Source organism: Eretmochelys imbricata, chromosome 24 (genome assembly GCF_965152235.1).
Source record: "Eretmochelys imbricata isolate rEreImb1 chromosome 24, rEreImb1.hap1, whole genome shotgun sequence".
Lineage (NCBI taxonomy): Eukaryota > Metazoa > Chordata > Testudines > Cheloniidae > Eretmochelys > Eretmochelys imbricata.
Window position 1 is genome coordinate 7853281 of NC_135595.1, and position 24717 is coordinate 7877997.

At 40.4% G+C, this 24717-nt stretch overlaps 1 protein-coding gene across 1 annotated transcript; it reads right to left on the reverse strand.

Moving 5' to 3' along the window:
* Nucleotides 1–4290: 4290 nt before the first annotated feature.
* HORMAD1 (HORMA domain containing 1) lies at nucleotides 4291–22736 on the reverse strand. Its single transcript, XM_077841367.1, has 14 exons — nucleotides 22704–22736; nucleotides 21285–21429; nucleotides 21075–21138; nucleotides 18700–18736; nucleotides 18165–18185; nucleotides 18030–18056; nucleotides 16622–16689; nucleotides 12532–12683; nucleotides 11540–11796; nucleotides 9343–9409; nucleotides 7755–7831; nucleotides 6490–6573; nucleotides 5245–5343; nucleotides 4291–4371 (listed from the first exon to the last, which is right to left on the reverse strand). Exons 1-14 carry the CDS (start codon nucleotides 22734–22736, stop codon nucleotides 4291–4293), a joined length of 1212 nt encoding a protein of 403 aa, XP_077697493.1.
* Between the last annotated feature and the right edge of the window lie 1981 nt (nucleotides 22737–24717).

Here is a 24717-nt window from a genome sequence, read left to right on the forward strand (position 1 = left end):
GTCCTGCGTTATTTTGTAACAGTTCTGTTGTGTAGGTGTGCCGTGGTATTGCACCATCTGTGTCACAGCCATGCAATATTGCACAGCATCTGCTAGGCAGCTGTGCAATGCTGTTATCGTATTGTATGTCATGCCGCTGTGCAATATTTTAGCATATTGTATATTGAACGACATGTAGAATGCTGGGCAGCTACACCGTGATGTATTGCATTTGTCATCCAGCATTTTGATCATAGCGTTTATCTGCATTTCACTACATTTCAGCCGCGCAGTATTCAATGGAAAGCTTCTGTTCTGAAATCATGTGGACAGCAGAACGAGAGGCAGAAAGGGGAGTCTTGGCTGTAAAAAATGTTCGGGAGATAAAACTTGTTTAAGCCGTCTACAAAATTTGCAAAGTCTGAGGCTATGCAACAATAGCTGTTCGTCAGTTAAATCCCAGTCATCTAGCTCACTCCACTGAAATATGAATGAATGTGCTGTCAGGAATGTACAAATCCCTTTGCAAATTATTGACAAATCCATGTCCACAGGAATATAGAAAACTAAAGCAAAATTCTGCTGTATGGTAAATTACAACTAGTTGGCTATTTAAAATGGGCCATCTTTTCAGTAGTTTTCAGCATCAAAACACAAATGTGTTTTAAAGTATTTTCCTTTCTTGGTCCCAGAGCTCATTCATAAGCATAATAATATGGCAAGAGGGAGAACCCCCTTCTGTAGGAACTCTTGGGAAAAATTATTTGAGTGAAGCACAGGACTCTGTATGAGTCCACTAGGAACTTTGCTCTTCCTATCAATTACATGTGGAAGGCACTCAGATAGAAAGCTGGTAGGAGGCAGTGGAAAACCCTGGAGGTCTGGGGGTAGTTTTTATTACATAAATATGGGCACTAAAGTGTGATTATTTGCAGGAATTTGGAGAACTCCACTTTCAGGGCCTGTTTGATGACTGAGAACAGTATATGGGGAGGAAGGATTAAAGACTGAATGTTGCACTGTCTTGTCACTCTCTCGCTCTTGTAATGCTTTGGGAATAGGACCATGTGAAGAAACCCCATGATGGCATATCATGGGGTAGAGGGGAGCTGAGACCCAGCTAGGGTTACCCCCAGACACAGAAGTGTAAAGGGAAGAGCCCTGTTTCAGGGGCATCAGCTCCCACCCTCTCCCCACGTGAGCTGGGGTACAAAAGAAACTGAGGGGCCACCCAGAAGCTCAGCTGGAGGGATCAGAGACCAGCAGTACCTAGGAATGATCCCCTCCCTTCCATCCATCCCCTTGATCTCCCCACTTCAGTCTCACTGCCCCTGCTCCCCTTTTCATTTGACCCTTGTCCTGTTGCCCCCTCTTCCTCTCTAACTAATTCCCTCTCAACAACCCTCTTCCACCTTTCAGAAAAGAGAAACCAACAAAAAAAGTATGGCACATTTGTGACCATTGCATCATTCACTCTGCTTGTATGGGACTGTCCTATTCCCCCAACTCTCTGTCTCTCTTGTCAGTTTAGATGATAAGCTCTTTTGGGCATGGTCTCTTACTCTGTTTGTACAGTGCCTAGCAGAGTGGCATCCTGATCTTGGGTGGGGTCCCTAGATGCTACCATAATACACATAATAAATGCAGTGCTGGCTGGATGTCTACCTGCAGCAGTTACTCCTGGAGGAATTCTGCGCCACTGAGCATGCACAGAATTTATGTCCCCCACAGATTTCTTTGCTTCCCCTCAGAAAAATGACTGACAGGGAAGCAAAGGGAAGCCACAAAAGCGGTCATGCGACTCTCCCCAGCAGCATGTTCTGGGTGCCCAGGGAAGCCAGCCAAGAGGTAAATCACTGTGGGGCAGGAGGTGGGACTGGGGAAGAGCTGGCTGGTGGCTCCTACCCTTGCGCTAGGCTCAGCTGCTAGTCGGCCGGCTGGGCTGGGGAGGATGGGACTTTCTCTTCCCCTGAATGGCCTGCGGGGCCGGGTCAGACCCACCCCGAGATTTCTCCTCCAGCTGCAGGAAGCGCTGCACACTCCCCCTCCCGCACTTCCTGCACCCATCACTCCTCAGCTGCAGTGGGAGGGATTCCTATAGAGGGAGCTGCTTCCCCATCCATCCAACCCCCATGCATCCAGACCCCCTCATGCCCTGACCCTCCCCACGATGAGCACCACTCCCCCTGCACCTGGATCACCTTGACAAGCCACCCGCACCCAGATCCGAGCTCCACCCGGCTGCACTTGGATCCCCATCCCACTCCCCCAGCTTCTGGACCCCCCCATAGAGTGCCTTGCTGAGCCCCAATGACCTTCACCTGGACCCCCCTGCAGAGTCCCATTACTGTTGCACCCAGAGGTGCATCTGGCAGGGATGGGAGCGCTGCCATGGATCCATAACTTCTGCACAGTGGACAGCACTGAGAGGCTGCAGGGAGAAGATAGTATAGAATACACCCAATGGCAACCAGGATCACGAGCAGGCTTTTTGCAGACAATGTCTCCAGCCATCACCTCCTCAGATGAACCTGCCCCTCTCTATGCAGCACACAAATGGCACCTTAATTCAGCCCTACACAAGCAACTCTGTTGCAACTCCTGATATATTATGAATACTTGGAATGTGTTCATCTGTGCATACAAATTGCTCTGGTTGAAACAAACAAGGTTTAGCAGGTAATATTTATGCTCTAACATTAAAGCACAAGTCTAAGCTGAAGATGGGTAAGCAGGGGTTCTCCTTTAAAACTGCAGCATAGGTCTGACCTCCAGAGTGGAGCACAGCAGAATTCCTGAGGTGTGACAGGTAAAGTCAGAACACAGGGGAAATGGGAGAATAGGAAAGGAGACAGGGGTATGCTTGTTCGTTTTTATTATTTTCTTATTTCTTTCAGAATGCAAATAATTGTAGGAATCATATTGCATCATTCCACATTATTATGCAAACTCTGTAAAACCGTATTTTTACTATTGTTCTCCATTAAATTGTTCTCAAATACAATGAGATCCTGTGATTATTCATCTTAAAATAAAACATAAATAGAACTACGTAGAGAGGCAATTTTTCTTCAACAGTAAATATTTTATTTGGGCTCTAAAACCGGCAGACTCTAAAACAAGCAAGACACACCAAGTGAAAGTCCTCAGCCTTTATGAACTTTTCATTAAAAAGTCAATTATCTACTCAAATCAAATGTATGGATCATTATATTTTAAAAATATACAGTCACAAATTATTAAGTAACATTGTTTTAATTAGGAAGTAAGATAATAAGATATTCTTAGTTTAAAAGTTAAAATTCAAGGACAGGAATGTTTAGCTATTCACATCTAATCTAAATACAGCAGTAGTTGTTACCTGTATTTATAAAGAGCATTACTCCAGTGAATTTAAAGTTATAAAGAGCAAACCAAAATTATTTTTTGAAAAAACATGCAATGGCATTGTTTCTGACAGCTGCAATTAATCATTTCACATACATAAAAGCTGAGCTGTCTATATTTCAGATATTTAGTTATAGCCTGTTATAATTGGTAATACTGTACTTGGCATAGCTGCCACAATATGATAACACTTAGCTGTTATATATATATATATGTATCTGGCATCAGAGCTGCATATAGATTCCTACATTTCAGTTCAAAATTAGGAACTAAAGAGGTGAATGGTGTTCTTTTTCAAGCTCGGGTAAGATACCAATGGGAGAAATGAACACAATCAGGCCACCTGAAGTTTGCTTCTTAGAGATAATAAAAAAGAGAAGCTATAGTATTATTATAAAATGACTACACAATTTTCCTGACGTAATTCTACCAAAACTCAAAATTCCGGTTGAGATTTTAGTTTTCATGTTCAATCCGTAAGGCATGTTCTGAACAAAAAATTCTTAAGCTTCTGAGTATGGTCCAGGAAAAGACACCAGTGGAAACTTTGCATAGTTTCACTTTTAAGAGTATACATTGTACCACCAATAGGATTTCAGCAAAATCTCTAAAGAAAAGGTGTTATTGAAGGCCTGCGCTAAAAATCTTCTTGCTTAAAAAGTTTTTCTCAGATCAGATGAATGGTTATGCCCTGTCTATCCTTCTAGACTGGAATATAACCCCCTTTAAAAAATAACTTTCAATTTGCAAAAATTGGGGCCTCTCTTGACAGAATTTTTCCTGTATATAAATTCTGTGTTTGACTGCATATAAAAACAAAAAAAGAACCTTAAATTATCTCTAATATTAGCAATACTCATATTAAACACCAAATGAAAGCTATATTGAGCAGAATTCTACATGTAAACAGCAGGGAGGTGATATCTAAAACTGCTCCTTTGGTTCACTAAATTTTCTCCTTTTTGGCACTGCATCTTGACTAGAGGAGAGTTCGTACTGATGAACCTACCAAGAGAAAATAGATTGCATTTCAGATCCCTGTATTTCACAAACCATGGCTCTTTCAGTTGTGTTAGGTATCTTAACATGGAAAAAGAACTTCATAACAAGAATCAACTATATGAAACATAAAGCTGTTCAAAGAATATCTAATCCTTCCAATGACATATGTGCTCACGATTGCAAAGCTTGGGATAATATTTTGATAGTAATCAGTTAAAGTACAAGAACTTTCTCATGTACTATTGAAAGGAGTTTAAAAGTTATTTATGATCTAAGGACAAAGGCTCTTTTGTGACGCTGCTTCAAATGCAAGTAAACTTTTCTTAGAAGTTCCACTTTAACATCTAAAGCTAATGGTAAGTAGGTAGTACACATCATCAACCTGTCAAGACACAGGGTTTGATTCTGATTACACTTACATTAATTTTCACTGATTTAACTCCACTGACTGCAATGGAGTTACTTCTGGTTTATTTAAGTATAAAAGAAGACCAGAATTTGGCCCTCAGTCTTTACTTAATTTGTTGTATTCTTTCTTATCTAAAGTAATAATGTTTGTATATCTCTAACCTTAAATAGTAATAATAATGAAAGGTTTATTTTCACAGACAGATACGGAAGTAGTAACTATGTACTTATCTCCCTTTATTCTGTTTTCCCAATAACAAAAATACTGAATGAGGTTTTGGGGTTGGGATTAGAGAATGCTCATTTAAAACTGTTATAGTGATAAACAGCATCTTGAAAAATCACCAGAGCTTTTTGTTTCATATTATGCATTTTATTTTCCATTTAGAGATATTTAATGCTTGCCACTAAATGCACAAAATATAACAACAAATCATTTTGCTTTCTGCATGCAACTTTAAAACTTACAAGCTTTTCAGACTCAGACCAAGTTCTCTTCTGGGTTTCTTTAGAACAGTTAGCTACTAAAAGATTTTTGCAATGTTCCTGAGCCTGATTTTCACCAACCTTTACAGAAAGAAATTAACTATTAGTTTTAGAAGAAGACTGCAGACAGCTATAAAGCAACACACTGTGGATGCTATTGCTGTTCCCTAACCTGTGTTAAAAATTAATTAAGAGCTTTTCAGACTTGGGACAGGGAAGGCATGATTTTTCTTTATCTTGACATGTAATTTCCTTTCTTGACTGTAAATGATGAAGGCTGTTTCTTTATCTACTGAGACTGACAGCACTTCTCCCAGAACTCTTATGAGGAAAAGTAATCCATATACAAGATCTATTCAGGGGACCAAGGGTGAAGTGGCCATGCAGGCATACTTATGTACCCCCGGTCCACTGTGGAAAGCGTTTCTATACCAGCCCCATACAGGCCAGAGCAGAAGGCTGCAAGGGACTCCAGCCAGTAAGGGGGCCAAAGAATCCATGTTTACATGGATCAAGTGTCCCCCTAAACCTTACAAACTAGTGCAAGGGGCTAAGGATACTATTTCAGCCATAGGCTTATAGCCACTGAGAGAGGAAGGGCACATGGACCACAGAACAGCCCTGTACTATGCCCCTGGGCTGAGGGTGGCTTGAGGTTTTCACCGCCCAAACTCCTGTTCCACTTCTATAAAGCACAAATACTCAGGCACCATGTAGGTGAAGTGGATTTCAAAACTTTAGCTACCACGCATAAGCATGAATACGCAAGTAATAATGTTTTTTTTCAAGATATGTAAAAATCACACATCTGTGATTAGAATTCTGGCCCAGTATTTTATAAGAGATATGGAACAATACATTGGATTAAGTTCTCGCCTAGCATAGGTCTGGCAGAGAACATGGCCAAGCAAAGAATACAAATAAATCCTCATGAATCCCTCTGAAACTATATAATTAAAAACCAAACACTTAAGTAACTTTTAGAAAATAGGCATTCACTTTTTGACATTAGGAATACAAAGGTGTTGTTCATATTCCTAAAATAAAAAGAGCTAAAAAAAAATAATCTGAAGTGAATTCTGGTCCCAAAGAAGTCAAGAGGAGTTGCCATTGACTTAAATGGGACCAGAATTTCAAACCTGGACTGTAAATTGTATTTAAGCACATGATTTCATTCTGTATTTGGACTAGAAAGAGTTTGTTGTTTAAAAAAAAAAGGATACTGACTGTGTTGCTATGAAATATTTTTCCACTTCTTGTCCTGCCCTCTGACACATCAAGTTCAGATGTCTTAACTGCTAACTGATCAACCTAAAATGGAAAATTAGCATTATTTCAACATAAGAATCCTCTTAGAATTAAGAGGCAAATTAGGATACATAGGGCTCAATCATGCAAGATGCCAAGTGCTCGCCTGCCCCAATCCATCACAGTACTTAAGCATGTGCTTAACTTTAAGCACAAGTCATCCTATTGAAGGCATGTGCATAAGTACCAGCGCCTAAATCAGTGCCTCAATTTTTTTCAGTTATAGTCAGTCACTGGCTATTACCAACGGGTCAATTTGAATTTGAGCCTCAAGGATCTGTAAGAGAAGTACTCCTGTTCTGTATTTGCACGTTACTACTCTCAGTGTTGTTTTCAGAGAGTACAATATGAATTGTCACGATTACAATACCCAGATTTACCTTAGACTTCCATCAACATTTCAAAGCAGAGATTTCTACTGAAGCTAAATGACTATTATGAATGTCACATACTTTTATGAAATTAAAGCCAAACAGAAATTTTTCCAGATGGTTCTAAGTGGTTGTTGATGGGAGTTCCCAGCCTAGAGATTCCATTTGACAGTGTTTCCTTGAGTCCATCTCCTCGTATAAAGAGTTGGAGGGTGTTATATTGACAGCAGAATATGAATGGATTCGTATATGTTTTCTAATTAAAATCTATTATACCATCTTTGGACTGTTGCCAGGCTGGGCCTTTTGCTTAGCAAGAGAGACTTGAAATCAGTCACAAATACTTTCATATTTAAAGGTTTGACTACTGCAATTCTTTACTTGCAAATGCAACCAGTAAATAGGTTTGTCAATGTTAAAAAAATAAGTTTCTAGAAGGAAGAGTCTTTATTAACGATGCTTTATGATGATGGAACTCCCTTCCTTTTCTGCTCATATGGCCCAGTCTGTCAGAACTTTAAAACTGAAGAAATAGCTCTTTGCTACTGCTTTTAATTGATTTTTACAATTTTGAACATTTTAGTCATATTTTATTGTAAAACATCTTATTCAGGACAAAATATACATGCATTTTATTGTTAATAATTATAGCTATAGCATACAATAACTTTATGTAGAGAGTCCCCATACATTAAATTAATTGCTCAAGAGGTCTCAAAATTCAAAATGTTAGTCTGAATAATAAAGAAACTTCACAAAACCCTAGGAAAAGTATTTTAGGAGTAAGACAGGAAGAGAATATAGCTTTTATACCTGAGAATGAGAAACAGGTTTATTCTGGCTTTCTTCAGACCTCGTAAGTTCATTTTCTTCACAAGTTAAACTTAATTCTGTGAAAGGTTTGTTAAAACATGTTCTAATATTAACAGCATTTTTACATTTTTTTTTTTAGACATCAGGGTGATATGCATATAATAAATGTGACAGCCAGACAGACAGGATAGCCAGACACTTGGAAAAGGCTCTATTCTGCATGCAAGTAACTATTAACATTAGTGGAAATTACTGTGCCTCATGTCTTTAGCTCACTGGGCCTCATTCTCATTTACACAAAAGCCCCTTTACACTGACAGAGTGCTGTAAAGGGGCATTAGTATAAATGAGAATCAGGCCTACTATCTCCTGTTATTGGAAACAGGCACGTAAAGAGACATACTTATGTCTGTGTAACACAGATTTATACAGAATGCCCTTAGAATCTGTGGGCTTGATTCTGCAAACTTGTACTTATGTAAGTAGTCCTTATTAATAGTCCCAATGAATTCACTCACATTAGTTAGAACGAACTCAGAGATTAAGCATTACGGGGTCTTGCAGTCAAACTGTTGAAAACTCATGACCAGAGCCGACAGGTTTCTGCTGAACTGATTTTATGATTAAAATGTTAGAGCTAAACCTTGCTCCTATCGACTGAAATGGAATCAGGATTTGGCCCTTATGCTTTGTGCCAAGAATTCTGCATCACAAATTTGCAATAACAGGTAGTTGTCTGTTTTACTTCTGTAATGTTTCAGGGGGAAAAGTATTTTTTTAGGTAAAATCTCAAGTGATGTAGTACTCTTCTATTCTAAATATTTAACCTATTTTAACTGATAAGATATAAATAGAACACAGCAAAAATTCAGAATAGAAAAATGAAAAGTGACTTAAAAGAAAGAAGTGACATAAAAGAAAAGCATAGCAAATATATTACTAGTACTGTTGTGGGTTGAGCTAAAGCTTGTTATAATCAGGGCATAACCACCAACTTCATCCAGGTGGCTGAAACAACAGCAGTAGCACCCAAAACACAGGCAAATGGGAAAAAATTGAGTAGAAGCTGAATCATGTGGCCCAAGGGGTTTCAAATGTAAGGACTTAGGTTTTGATTGGTGGAAATGTTTTGTCTAGAGAGAGAGAGAGAGAGAGAGAAGGAGGCAGTGAGACTAGAGACCCAGAAGAAGCAAGAAAGCCAAGCAGACAGTGCAGAAGTGCTGGTAATGTGGCCCGAAGAGAAAGCTATGAGAAAAATCTTTTGGAGGCATAGAGTGCTGGCTGGAAAGGCAAGTTTTGAATAAAAAGCAAAGGAATTGTTTCCTGCTGTTTAATTCCCACAGAGTTCAGGGAAACAGGACTTTATGTATAATGTTTGTAAAGAAACAAGAAAATCTCTGGCTCTATCAATTTCTTCTCCTAATGGAAACAACATATAGAGGCCTGAACTTTGGCTATCCTATGGATCAAAAGGGATAACGGTATTAAACCGAGTGTAGAACTATATGTTACATAGTCTACTTCTCATTTCAGCAACATAGGAACCAGGTAGCAAGAGCTGAGCTGTCCTAAACTGTATATTTATTACCTCCAGCTTTTACAGATGTATTTGCATTTTTCTTAACTTCCATTTTATTATCTGCGACAAAATCTTCCTATGTAAAAAAAGAAAAAGAAAGAAGATATTTTAAAATTTTATATTGGATTCTTAATGGAATAAAAATAATCATATAAAAACATTAAACTGAACTAATTAGAGTTGGCCCTAAACTGCTAGAAGGGCCCACGTCTTCAATCATGGCATCGTGTAATTATTAACACAAAACCTTAACTTAGTGATCAGGACACGCACCATCCACCCAAAATCTTAAAAGCATGTAAATAGGAAGTTAAGGGAAATTTTCTTATATTCCTTGCCACTTTTATATTGCCTACAAAACTGCCAATAACACACTCCAACACTCCATGAGATATTCATTTCCATCTCCAACCAATACCAAATACCAATCTGCACTCATCTTAAAACTTTAATGGCAACCTCTTACACTCCAGTGTTAACAGTTGGGCACATGTGACTGTCATACATTCCATGCCTGTGGGAAGTTAACCTGCCTTGGTTTTTGCTAAGGTTGCTGTCAAATAAAAACTTCGTTGCAACTTTAAATATGGCACAGCTATTTTTCCACAAAAAATAGTTTAGTCTGTGCTCAGGATTACAAATAATAATTCCTCATGTTTAGGCCCAAATCTTGCAAATGGTCATGCATGTAACATTATTCATGTGACTAGTCCAGAGGAGGGCAAACTACGGCAGTTAGGGGTGGAGGGTCCAGGGGCAGTCAGGGAGAAGGGGTGGTTGGATGGTGCAGGGATCCCAGGGGGGGCAGTTAGGAAGGAGAGGGGAGGGTTGGATGGGGCGGTGGGGGGCAGTCAGATGGGGCGGAGGGGTTGGATGGGGCGGTGGGGGGAAGTCAGAGATGGGGGTTCTGGAGGCAGTTAGGGGACAGGGAGAAGGGGTGGTTCGATGGGGCACGGGTCCCGGGGGGCAGTCAGGAAGGAAAAGGGGGGTTGGATGGGGCGGCGGGGGGCAGGAGTCCTGGGGGGGGCCGTCAGGGAACAGGGAGGGTTGGATGGGGCAGGAGTCCCGGGGGGGCCGTCAGGGGGTGAGAAGCAGGGGGGTCGGATAGGGGGCGGGGGCCGGGGCACACCTGGCTGTTTGGGGAGGCACAGCCTCCCCTAACCGGCCCTCCATACAATTTTTGAAACCCGATGTGGCCCTCAGGCCAAAAAGTTTGCCCATCCCTGTCCTGGTCCATTAAGTTCATTTATGTTAATCATGTGCATAAGTGTTTGCAGGATCAACGCCCTACACAGCAAGAAAATCCAAAGTTAGACACAATCTCCCACCTACTACTACGATGCTGCACAAAATTTACCAATGCTAGTAACACTATATGTCAGTTTAGGATATAAAATGAAGTATAATTTGTTCAATTAAAATAACTGGGGAGATGATTTATTGACAATGTAACTGAGTTGGAATTTATCCAGGACACCATGACTATCATATACTCCCTTCCATTTTATGAAACATTGTATGGGATTTCAGATTTAAAAATTTTATTAAAGCTAATGTTAAAAAAATTATATAATACATAGGTTGCAAAAAAAGTGTCTGTACATCTAGGTATAGTGCTTACATTATCCACACCTATAAAGTTAGTTTCTAAAAGTCATATGATACATAGAGTAAATAATCAGCAATAACCCAAATTTAGGTGAATAGATTTAACAATACAGTTTAGATATTAGAATCCGAATACTTGGGTACATCACTCATGAATAGTTGTACAGAGATTTGGTTGTGGAAAGCAAAATATAACAATGAGTGGAGATTGTCCCTCAGTAATTGAGAATTAGGTAGGTTGTCCATTTAGAAAATACAATCCATGAGGAAAGTATTTCAGTTACTTTCCTGATGGCACTTCTCATCGGCAACTAAAGATACTGCAGCCCATCAGCACCATACTGTTGCACTAGTTCAATGTAGATCTCTATTATGAAAATAAAAATAAACTGATTGCTCCAGTTTGAGCAGTAAAATTAAGAAGAGAAAAAATCTAAACGACTGTATGTAATTGTATCTGAATATCTTTGGCAACTGAATGTTTTATTAAAACTTTGCAATAATAACCATTTATATTGTCCATTGACCCTTTCCAAGAGAGTTCAAATTGTAAAACATTTTAGATATAAATAGCATGTAGCAAGGTCTGAGCCCTTACATTTATTTGCTGGTCCTGTTCTTCTGGATCATCTTTGTCTAGTCTGATTAATTGCGTAGGCACCTTAGAGTCTCCTTGCTTTAGCATGTTTTTATCAATATTTTCCATTCGTTCTTTCTCAGTTGTCACTTTAACTTTCAGCATATGAAAAGGGGTTGGCACCTCACCCACATTTAGGTAAATAGGCTCTCCCTCAAATATCATTGTGTCACAATCACCCTCTTTAAAACCAGGAGGCTGGTAATCAGGTGGTGTAACTGCAGAAAATAATTCAGGAAATATGCTGTTATAGGATGAAGTGTGTTCTTACTCTTGGGGAAAAAAATTTATATGTATTTGAATGAAACAGATTTTTTTTTCCTTTGAACAAAGAGCATTACCCCAAACCACAGTCTTTTTATTTATTTTGTTCCATATTCAGTTTGTACTAAATAAAACCTATTTTTCTACACAATAGAAAAGAATCTGATTAGAACATTCAATATGCACAAAAAGATAACCTCAAAAAAACAATTACTGGTATAAAACTGATATATTTAAAAAATTTAAGTTACAAAAACCATTTAAGCGGTATACAAAACTAGGTCTAACTTTCCCATCAAGAGTTTGGCCCTTATTTAATCTTTGAAATACACTCCTGTGTTTTCCTTAATAAAAATGCATCATGTTCAGAATGCTTCTGAAAATTTCACACAGTCAAATTTCTCACTGTTTTAATTTCCAAATGAACATACTGAGCTGCAGTTTTTAAATATCGAAGGTGAAATCTTGACTCCACTGAAGTCAATGGCAAATCTCCCAATAATTTCAATATGGCCAGGATTTTACCGCAATAACTCTGAAAATTCAGGACTATGCAGAGGTAAACATATATGAGAAAGCTAACATCTGTTTACCTTTAACATTCATAAAAATTATATGAAATGCTGTTTCAATCATTTTTAAATATTTATTTATACACTAGATAAATCAAGATAATGTGGAAACAGTACCTTCATCATAATAAAAAAGCTTCATAGTCAAGCAGATATCATTAGGTAAAGGGCCCAGATTCTGCATCAGAACATAAATCTTACGAATGAGGAGAATACTTGCTTTCTTGGTGTCTGTACATGTGATGTTGGAATCATTTCCTTTATTCTTACTAGGAATGAACAAAGTATTCAGATCTTTTATGGGAACGAAATTGTTTCTAATGTTATAAATATACTGTTAATTACTTATAAGTTACTATAAATATTTCAGGCAAGTGAATATCACACTATTAGCTAGGTAAATCTTCGTAAAGTAAATTAGACTTGTGCATTCTCAGCACATCTTAGGATCAAGTCCTAAATCAGGGGCTTCAGCTAGTTATGAAACCCACTACTGTACTTTATTAGAGAGAAAAGGCAGGTGAAAGAAAATCTTTTATTGGACCAATTTCTGTTGGAGAGAGAAACAAGCTTCGAGCCACACAGAGCTTTTCTTCAGGTCAGGGAAAGTTACTCTAAGTCAGTGTCACTGCAAAATGCAGGGTGGAACAGATTGCTTAGCATGAGTAGTTAGCACTCTGACTGCACACCACTAGTTGTCACCTCCCCCAGCCCCACTGAAACTCATTTGGGGTATCCTCAACTACAACCCATACTCAATGGGGATCCCATCCTGAAAGAAATCTTTCTTGAAGCCGCACTTCTGGCCTTCAAACTACCCCCCCAACCTCTCCAAGCTCAACAGAAGCAAGCTCCCCACAGACCAATACACACCAACTCAAAGCGGCACCAGACTCTGCCAGAAGAACAGATGCAAAACCTGCAAATGTATCTCCACTGCTACAAGGATCAACACCCCCCACAACACAGACCCCTACACATGCCTATCACAATACTAGATGTGGTATACTTCATCCAGTGCACTAAATGCCCCAAAAACAACTATGTGCATGAAACCAGACAATCACTATGCTGTCAAATGAACTCACATGGAATGATAAAAGACAAAAACACCGTATCACCTGTGGGTGAACAGTTGTCATAAAGTGATCACTCTATATCCGACTAGGGCTGTCAAACAATTAAAAAAATTAATTGCGATTAATCGTGTGATTAAAAAACTAATTGTGATTAATCGCATTGTTAAACAATAATATAATACCATTTATTTAAATATTTTTGGATGTTTTCTACATTTTCAAATATATTGATTTCAATTACAACATAGAATACAAAGCGTACAGTGCTCACTTAATATTTATTTTTGATTACAAATCAAAATCGGGTGGGATCTGAGTTACTACAGAAAATTCTTTCCTGGGTATCTGGCTGGTGAATCTTGCCCATATGCTCGGGGTTTAGCTAATCGCCATATTTGGGGTCGGGAAGGAATTTTCCTCTAGGGCAGATTGGAAGAAGCCCTGGAAGTTTTTCGCCTTCCTCTGTAGCATGGGGCACGGCTCACTTACTGGAGGATTCTCTGCTCCTTGAAGTCTTTAAACCACGATTTGAGGACTTCAATAGCTCAGACATAGGTGAGAGGTTTTTCACAGGAGTGGGTGGGTGAGATTCTGTAGCCTGCGTTGTGCAGAAGGTTGGACTAGATGATCATAATGGTCCCTTCTGACCTTAGTATCTATTAATCTATGTCCCTTCATGCTTCAACCACCATTCCAGGGGACATGCGTCCATGCTGACGGTGGGTTCTACTCAATAACAATCCAAAGCAGTGCGGACCGACCCATGTTCATTTTCATCATCTGAGTCAGATGCCACCAGCAGAAGGCTGATTTCCTTTTTTGGTGGTTCGGGTTCTGTAGTTTCCACATCAGAGTGTTGCTCTTTTAAGACTTCTGAAAGCATGCTCCACACTCCATCCCGATCAGATTATGGAAGGTACTTGAGATTCTTAAATCTTAGGTCAAGTGCTTTAGCTATCTTTAGAAATATCACATTAGTACCTTCTTTGCGTTTGTCAAATCTGCAGTGAAAGTGTTCTTAAAATGAACCACATGTGCTGGGTCATCATCTGAGACTGCTATAACATGAAATATATGGCAGAATGCAGGGGAAACAGAGCAGGGGACATACAATTCCTCCTCAAGGAGTTCAGTAACAGATTTAATTAACACATTATTTTTTTAACAAGAGTCATCAGCATGGAAGCATGTCCTCTGGAATGGTGGCCAAAGCACAAAAGGGCAAATGAACGTTTAGTATATCTGGCATGTAAATACCTTGCAACGCTGGCTACAAAAGTAGAAGCGTTGCCAGCAGATCGAGGGAAGTGATTATTCCCCTCTATTTGGCACTGGTGAGCCCATATCTGGAGTACTGCATCTAGTTTTGGGCTCTCCAATACAGAGAGGATATGGACAAATTGGAGAGAGTTCAGCGGGGGCAACGGAAATATTAGGGAGCTGGGGCATATGACTTATGAGGAGAGGCTGAGGGAACTGGGATTATTTAGTCTGCAGAAGAGAAGAGTGACAGGGGATTTGATAGCAGCCTTCAGCTACCTGAAGGGGGGTTCCAAAGCAGATGGAGCTCGGCTGTTCTCGGTGGTGGCAGATGACAGAACAAGGAGCGATGGTCTCAAGTTGCAGTGGGGAAGATCTAGGTTGGATATTAGGAAAAACTATTTCACTAGGAGGGTGGTGAAGCACTGGAATGGGTTACCTAGAGAGGTGGTGGAATCTCTATCCTTAGAGGTTTTTAAGGCCCGGCTTGACAAAGCCCTGGGTGGGATGATTTAGTTGGGGTCGGTCCTACGTTGAAAAGGGGATTGGACTAGATGACCTCCTGAGGTCTCTTCCAACCCAAACTTCTGTGATTCTAAGAAGAGGGCAGCATTATCTCCTGTAAATGTAAACAAACTTGTTTGCCTTAGCGATTGGCTGAACAAGGAGGAGGATGAGTGGACCTGTAGGCTCTTGTTGGGAACACTGGGGCATGGCCACTAGGTAACTCGAGGGGATGGAAGACCACGAGTGTCGATGAAGCCCCCTTGCACTAGGCCCCGGTGTCCTTGGCCCCCCCTCCTGCCTGGAGGCACTCGCAGCAGCTCTGCGTACTAGGCCCAAGTGTCCTTGGCCCCCCTGCCTGGAGGCACACACAGCAGTTATGCTGAGAATCTGCAACAGTATGTTGCAGAGTCAGACTGCCTGAAACTAAGCAAGGCCAAACAGGGGAGATATGGAAGAACAATGCTGAATAAAGCAGCTTTATGTATAGTTTAACAAATGATACAGAGAATCAGGGAACTAGCTGGGAACTGGATTGGCTGGCTATATGGATACTTGGGGCAGCTTGCTATTGGATAAGTATGCTGGGAAAAAGGATGTATAAAAGCCTGTGTAACTTCCTGCTCTGTTGTGCAGGATTTGAGATTTTATTCTCCCTGTACCTTTTTGCAGCTGCAAATAAACTTTTCTGCTTCTCCACCCTGTTGTGATTATTGGGTGTAGCACACCGGGTAACGAACCACTCAAGCTGTTGTTCAGCCTCTCGGCACTGGGTGCCGGCAACACTCTGAAGTTTTACATTGTTTTGTTTTTGTACACTTTTTGATTTCAATTACAACACAGAATACAATATATATATGAACATGTAGAAAAACATCCAAAATATTTAATAAATTTCAATTGGCATTCTATTGTTTAACAGTGTGATTAAAACTGCAATTAATTGTGATTAATTTTTTTACTTAATCGCGAGTTAACTGCGATTGACAGCCCTACTTTCTACATTTTTAATTATTTGTCTTAATATATGGAAATTCCTAAATCTAGACAGCACTTTTTAAAAGTACTAACCCCAAACTATCTCTGTGTGTGCACACTTGTGTAGGGGAAACCAGAAAAGGGCAGACAGAGGGCACTGTGAAATCCGTACATTAACTAGCGTACTAAGTAATATATCCTGCTAAAATGGTAATGTACCTTCAAGATAGGTACATCTGGAAAGTATGTTTCCTTACTGAACTTAATCTTAAGATTCAGCTTCCAAAATCAAACAACCAGTAAGAAATTACACCAATATGTTAGCTCAACCTATTCTAGAAAGATATTGTTAATTGCATAGCAGAGAGAAACCAGGAGGACAATACCTGGTGAAATCCATTACCGGCCCATTGTTGGTGTATTTGAATTTGAACTGATAACATTCTGTAACTGTCTAAACACAAAACACAGTAATTATGGATCTAACACATACAGTATCAATTGTTAAGAAGTGAAATACGATATTGTTTCCTGTTTCCGGAAATATACTAGCCTTGCTTGCTTTTTAAACTGATGTCTACATGTCAAGCAAAAGTTATAATCCATCGTTACAATGACATTTCCATGGATTATAGCAGTGGTTTTCAACCTATTTATCATTGTGGGCCACACTGTTACCTTGGCCACAGGTTGAGAACCACAGCGCGCCCCCAAACCTGCCCAGCAGACCCCAATGCCCCAGCCTGCCTACAGACCCCTCTGCAGAGTGGGACCAGGAGCAGGCCCCAGGCGTGGGGCCGCAGGGCAGCCCCTACCCCCCTGACGCCGCCACGCAGCAGCCCTGAACCCGGACCCCGCTTGGCAACAGGACAGGGCAGCCCCGAACCCGGACCCCACCACATGGGGCAGGGCGGCCTGGCAGCCCTGACCCTGGACTCCACTGTGCAGGGCAGTGCAGCCAGGATCCCGGGCATGGGGGCTGGGACCCCGGATCCCACTGGGCAGCCAGGGCTCTGGACCCCGTCGTGTCAGGTGGTGGAGCAGCCTGCAACCCAGACACCATGGGTCCAGCGGCCTTTAGCACACAGCTGGACCACAGCTGTGTGCTAATTGGGCTACATGCAGCCCGCAGGTTGAATACCACTGGATTATAGCTCTCTAATGTCATAATGAATCATTCTGACTCTTTTTATGCACGGCTTATTTATACAATTGTCGCCATCAAATAAAATCAATGTCAGTAGTCTCGTCCTGCAGTCAAAAATTAAAAGAACAAACACAAGTTTGAGCTGAAGTTTTTTAAAGAAAATTTTCAGTTCAAATTCTGTAATATTCTTAGTCACTGTCCAACAAATTTCATATACACCATACAGCACTAGGGTGACACCCAGTGGCTAATAAGATTATGTTTTGCTTGAAAGAATTCATGGAATTTACTGTAAAGAATTAAAAAGAAACTCCTGAGCTGTAGCTCACAAAAGCTTATGCTCAAATAAATTTGTTAGTCTCTAAGGTGCAACAAGTACTTTTCTTCTTATGGGCAGTTAATTCCATAATTGTTCACTATGGGATTTTTTGCACTTTCCTTTGAAGTGTCTGGTGCTGGTTACTGTCAGAGACAAGATACTGGACTAGATATCAAGTATGGCAATTCTTGTGTTAGGATATAACTTCTTTAGATAAATAATAGAGTGCACTTGGACGAAATGTGAAATATTCTATCTGCCTGTATATGCAAATTTTAATGTGAATGTTACTATCATCAGTCAACCTTAAATATTATATTAAGCTTACCTGAGGGTCTTCTGCATGGGTGTAGACCTATATTTTAAAAATAAATAATATAAATATGAGAATAAAATAAAATAAATACAGTGTATATAAATATACTTATTTTGAAAATTGTGTAAACATTTTAAAGATACTTACTGCTAGGACAACCATTCTTAGCTGTTTAAAATATAATTAAGGAAAGAAAAACAACAAATAAATTAAAATAATCCTGCATACCAATTTATAGTGCAGATTCAAAAAAACAAAATAACAAGTGGAAATTAGGACTCTGGTTTAGGAAAACATGTTTACATCCATCTCTGTGTAACAAAGGATATATGCATGTGCTTAACTTTAAGCAGATGCTTAAGTACCATTGACTTCAGTGCTTTGCTGAATAGGAATGCTTTCCTGAATCAGGGCATCAGAAATTTTTCCAAAGCCATATATCAGTTATCTAGTGCCAAATCCTCAGATGGTATAAACTGGGCAGAAGTCTTTACCACCAAGACTTATGGATCACATCCTGTGAGATGCTGAGCACCTGGAACTGCCATTAATTGTCACATCTGGCTAAACTGAAGTTATTTTGTAAACAATAGCCCCAAAACCACAAGAGGCAGCTATTAGAAGTATACAAATACACGTTACAGTATATTAAAATATAACAAAATTATACTGGAAGACTTACATATTTTTTCTGCAAAGCATCATAGCATCCTAACATCCTGCAAAAATCAAATAATATTGTCTATCTACTACTAATTACCATTTTTATTTGCTTCTGATTACATAAAAATTCCCACAAAACAAAAAGAAATTGTGTCAAACCAACCTGATAGCTTTCTTTGACAGGGTAACAAACCTTGTGGATGGGGGGAAGCAGTAGACGTGGTATATCTTGACTTTAGTAAAGCTTTTGATAGTGTCTCCCATGACCTTCTCATAAACAAACTAGGGAAATGCAACCTAGATGGAGCTACTATAAGGTGGGTGCAAAACTGGTTGGAAAACCGTTCCCAGAGAGTAGTTATCAGTGGTTCACAGTCAGGCTGGAAGGACATAATGAGTGGGGTCCTGCAAGGATCAGTTCTGGGTCTGGTTCTGTTCAATATCTTCATCAATGATTTAGATAATGGCATACAGAGTACACTTATAAAGTCTGTGGACAATACCAAGCTGGGAGGAGTTGCAAGTGCTCTGGAGGACAGAATTAAAATACAAAATGATCTGGACAAACTAGAGAAATGGTCTGAAGTAAATAGGATGAAATTCAATAAGGATAAATGCAAAGTACTCCATTTAGAAGGAACAATCAGTTGCACACATACAAAATGGGAAATGACTGCCTCGGAAGGAGTACTGCGGAAAGGGATCTGGGGGTCATAGTGGACCACAAGCTAAATATGAGTCAACAGTGTAACGCTGTTGCAAAAAAAGCAAATTCGCAGGAGTGTTGTAAGCAAAAACACAAGAAGTAATTCTTCTGCTCTACTCCACTCTGATTAGGCCTCAACTGGAGTATTGTGTCCAGTTCTGGGCACCACATTTCAGGAAGAATGTGGACAAATTGGAGAGTCCAGAGAAGAGCAACAAAAATGATTAAAGGTCTAGAAAACATGACCTATGAAGGAAGATTGAAAAAATTGGGTTTGTTTAGTCTGGAAAAGAAAAGAGTGAGAGGGGACATGATTACAGTTTTCAAGTATGTAAAAGGTTGTTACAAGGAGGAGGAAGAAAAATTGTTTTTCTTAACCTCTGAGGATAGGACAAGAAGTAATGGGCTTAAATTACAGCAAGGGAGGTTTAGGTTGGACATTAGGAAAAACTTTCTGTCAGGGTGGTTAAGCACTGGATTGCCTAGGGAGGTTGTGGAACCTCTATCATTGGAGATTTTTAAGAGCAGGTTAGACAAGAACCTGTCAGGAATTGTCTAGATAATTAGTCCTGCCACAAGTGCAGGGGACTGGACTAGATGACCTCTCAAGATCCCTTCCAGTTCTATATTTCTATGAAAATGAAATTCTTGGGTTTGTACTTCTTAATTTTACCACTACAAAAGTAATTTTTCATCCTGTTGATAATAGGCCACTTTAATTGAATTGTCTCTACGCCCTACTTGGTAAGACAACTCCCATCTTTTCATATAATACTATATAGATCTTCCTACTGTATTTTCCACTCCATGCATCTGAAGAAGTGGGTTTTAGCCCACGAAAGCTTATGCCCAAATAAATTTGTTGGTCTATAAGGTGCCACAAGTACTCCTCGTTGTTTTTGCTGATACAGACTAACACGGCTACCACTCTGAAACCAGTCTTATATACAAGATACTTACTAATACATATTCAGCTACAGATTTTTAAAAGCTGAACTCTTCTTTTTTGTCAAGCTTGAGAACATAATCCTCAAATTTAAAAGTTACAAAAATACAATAGATGTAATGTTAATGAAAATATTGTATCCCAACTTCGACCACTAAAGAATGAGGGCACTTTGGGCAGTCATTTATACCAGTGAAAATATTCTGATTTGATAGCATTTTACATCCACGTTGTACTGAAGAAAATGACTACAACATAAGATGCAGAGCAACAAAGAAACAGGTCCTGAGAGAACTGTGAGAACAGGCAACAGTGGAAATAGGGACACACATTCTTGGCATGAAAATAATTTTTGCATTAACTTGTTTTACCCCAGTTCAGCAGAATGCTTATGGATGTGCGTAACTTAAAATGTTAATCATCCCATTGGCATCAAAAAGACTACTCGCATGTTTCAGGTCACAAACATGCTTAAATACCTTGCTAATATGAGTCCCAAGATTGTAAATCTTTCCATAAAACCAAATGTTCAAGTTAAGCCCATTACATGGTACTGAAATGTATAAATTCTGATTTTTCAATGTGCAAAGTCTGTATACCAAAACAGTATATACTAAGCATTAAATACATCAAATGACCATTACTCACTAACAGTGAGCGAACAATTTTTCTTTGACTAGAGAGCTAATTTTGAGATTTGACACATTATAATACTGTTATGTATGCTATAGAATCTACGTACCATTTCACCAACTGAGTGGACCCAGGACAGTTCTTGTCTTCCCTCAAAATTTTGACACAGAGGTCTGAAACAAACAAACAAATTTTAGTTAGAAATGTACAGATACAACACTAAAAAAATTACGTTAGCTTAAATAAGCTCTCTAAAATTATTTGTCACAAAAACAGAGAAATATCTTAGGTCAAAGGAATCTGAGAAACAGTATGTTACCATCTAGATATCTTGTTCCATAGGCACATTCTGGAAAAATTCCTCTTAGGTAAGTAATGCAGGATACTGATACTGCTAGGAGTCTCTTCACCAATATCAAAGACTGCTGTTCAGTACATATTTTATTAGGAAATGTTACTGCACTCTAAAATGTAAAGAGAAAGAGAGGGGAATAAATCTCCAGTATGCAGGGGGTTTTATTTTCATTCACTTGCCTTTCAAATATTGAAAACAAATAAAATGTTTTCTCACTAGCCAAATGTACACAGGTCTACTAATTTTATTTTATTTTAATGTTAAAGGAACTAACATGAAGCATTTTTCAACAAATAATCTCCATCTTTCTCTTGTTCACCTCCCTTGTTGAACATCATCTATGTTATGCTATGAGTCAACAGTGTGCCCTTGTTGCCAAGAAGGCTAACAGCATTTTGGGTCGTATAAGTAGGAGCATTGTCAGCAGATCGAGGGACATGATCATTCTCCTCTATTCAGCATTGGTGAGGCCTTATCTGGAGTACGGTGTCCAGTTTTGGGCCCCACACTACAAGAAGGATATGGAAAAATTGGAAAACGTTCAGCGGAGGGCAACAAAAATGATTAGGGGGCTGGAGCACATGATTTATGAGGAGAGGCTGAGGGAACTGGGATTATTTAGTGTGCAGAAGAGAAGAATGAGGGAGGATTTGACAGCTGCTTTCAGCTACCTGAAAGGGGGTTCCAAAGATGGATCTAGGCTGTTCTCAGTGGTAGCAGATGACAGAATGAGGAATAATGGTCTCAAGTTGCAGTGGCGGAGATTTAGGTTGGATATTAGGAAAAACTTTTTCACTAGGAGGGTGGTGAAGCACTGGAATGGGTTACATAGGGAAGTGGTGGAATCTCCTTCCTTAGAGGTTTTTAAGGTCAGGCTTGACAAAGTCCTGGCTGGGATAATTTAGTTGGGGATTGGTCCTGCTTTGAGCAGGGGGTTGGACTAGATGACCTCCTGAGGTCCCTTCCAAACCTGATATTCTATGATCATCACTATCATATAATGATAGCCTCCAATTGTGTAAAGAGTAACACTTTAACTTTTTGCACTGTAAATAGTTCTATTGACTTGAATGTGAACATTCACTGTTCATAAAGCACATGCTTAACTCTTTGCAAATTGAGGACCATAGTGTTTAACTGAACCCTGTGATGTTTTACAACTGTGCATAGTTCAATGAGACTACTTATGGCAATAAGAACTGCTCCTGAATAACTTCTGTTTATACAGGAACAAATTATATGAATCTGAAATACCTTTTTTCAAGTTTAATTAGCTGCAGGGGTAATTTTGGGCAATAAAACAATCCTAAAAATAATTACTTTGTATTCCTGACTGCTGAAATCAACTGTGCCAAAAATACACTGAAATAAATTGAACCATACCATAGAATTTCTCTGCATCTGGGCAGTTGCCATATTGTCAGTCTTTTCCTATCTGTTAATAAAATTGGGATGTTAGTTTGCACTCTGATGACACATACACATGTAGATCCTGTCCATTCAGTTTTCAGAACACAGGCCGAGATCCACCAAGGTATTTAGGCTCCTAGGTTCCACTGAAATCAATACAAGTCAGGAGCCTAAATGCAAACCTTTACTTACGTGAACAATTTTTATTCATGTATGTAATCCCATTGATTTAAGTGTGACTACCTACGTGAATAAGGATCACTCATGGGAATAAAGATTTACAGTCTTTAGCCTGGTTTAAGTACACACTTCAGCTGACAGAACTATGTCAGGGGTGCAATGAATGCAGGCAGAATTCCCTAGCATAGACACAGCTATACTGGCAAAATGCACTTTTACCAATATAGCTTGTTTTGCTCAGGGGAGATGATTTTACTAATGGTACAAAATACAGCTGTGCCGGTATAGCTGCATCCACACTAGGTACTATCTACACTAGAAAATTAGATCAACTCAGCTACATCACTCTGGAGTTTGAAAGATCCAAACCTGAGTGACATAGTTAAGCCAATCTAGGTCCCTGTGTAGATACTGCTAGGTTGATGGAAGAATTCTTCAGTGGACCTAGCTACTGCTTCTCAGTGGGGCGCATTAGCTATGCCAACAGGAGAACCCCCTCTGTCAACATAAGTAGTGTCTATGCCAGTGGTTCTCAACCCGTGGCTCACTTGCAGCCCAATCAGCACACAGCTGTGGCCCATGTGACATCCTCAGGGCCACACAGGTGGTATATATATTATGTGGTTGCAGCCCACATAACACACAGACAGCTGCATATATGGCCCACAACGATAAATAGGTTGAGAACCATTGGTCTACGCTGTAATGTTTCAAGTGTGGCCAAGCCCTAGAAGTGCTTTACCAGCATAGTACGCCAGTAAAGGGCTCCTAGTGTAGTTGTCGCCTTAGGGCTGGTCTACACTTAAAAATTAGATCATCCTAGCTACGTCGCTGAGGCCTGTGAAACATTCCACATCCTAAGCTGGGGTGGACAAACTTTTTGGTCCGAGGGCCACATCTGGGTATGGAAATTGTATGGCGGGCCATGAATGCTCTCAAAATTGGGGGTTGGGGTGCGGGGGGGGGGGGTATCCGGCTGGGGGTGCGGGCTCTGGGGTGGGGTTGGGGTGCAGGAGGGTGCTCTGCACTAGGACCAAGGGGTTTGGAGGATGTAAGGGGGATCAGGGCTAGGGCAGGGGGTTGGGGTGCAGGAGGGGGGAAGGGGTGCAGGCTCTGGGCAGTGCTTACCTCAAGCAACGCCCAGAAGCAGCAGCAGCATGTCCCCCATCCAGCTCCTACACGGAGGCGCAGCCAGGCAGCTCTGCACACTGCCCCGTCCGCAGGCGCCACCCCTGCAGCTCCCATTGGCCACAGTTCCTGGCCAATGGGAGCTGCCGGGGCTGCGCTTGGGGTGGAAGCAACATGCAGAGTCCCCTGGCCGCCCCTATGCCTAGGAGCTGGTGAGGGGGACATGTTGCTGATTCCAGGAGCCACACGGAGTGGGGCAAGTCCTAGGCGGGAGCTTGAGGGCCAGATTAAAATGTCTGGAGGACCGGATGTGACCCTCAGGCTGTAGTTTGCTCACCCCTGCCCTAAGCGCTCTAGGTAGATCAGCATAACCACCCATGCCCAGCCCTGCGCAGGTTGGCAGAATTCTGCCACTGACCTAGCTACCGCCCCTCAGGTAGGTAGATTACCCACACAGATGGGGAGAGCCCATTCCCATCAACATAGGGCACGGCCACACTACGGTGCTACCCGCAGCTGTGCCGCTGTATCTAGGGTGACCAGACAGCAAATGTGAAACGTCAGGACGGTGGTGGGGCATAATAAGAGCCTATATAAGAAAAAGACCCAAAAATCAGGACTATCCCTATAAAATCGGGACATCTGGTCACACTAGCTGTAGTGCAGCCATGCCCTTACG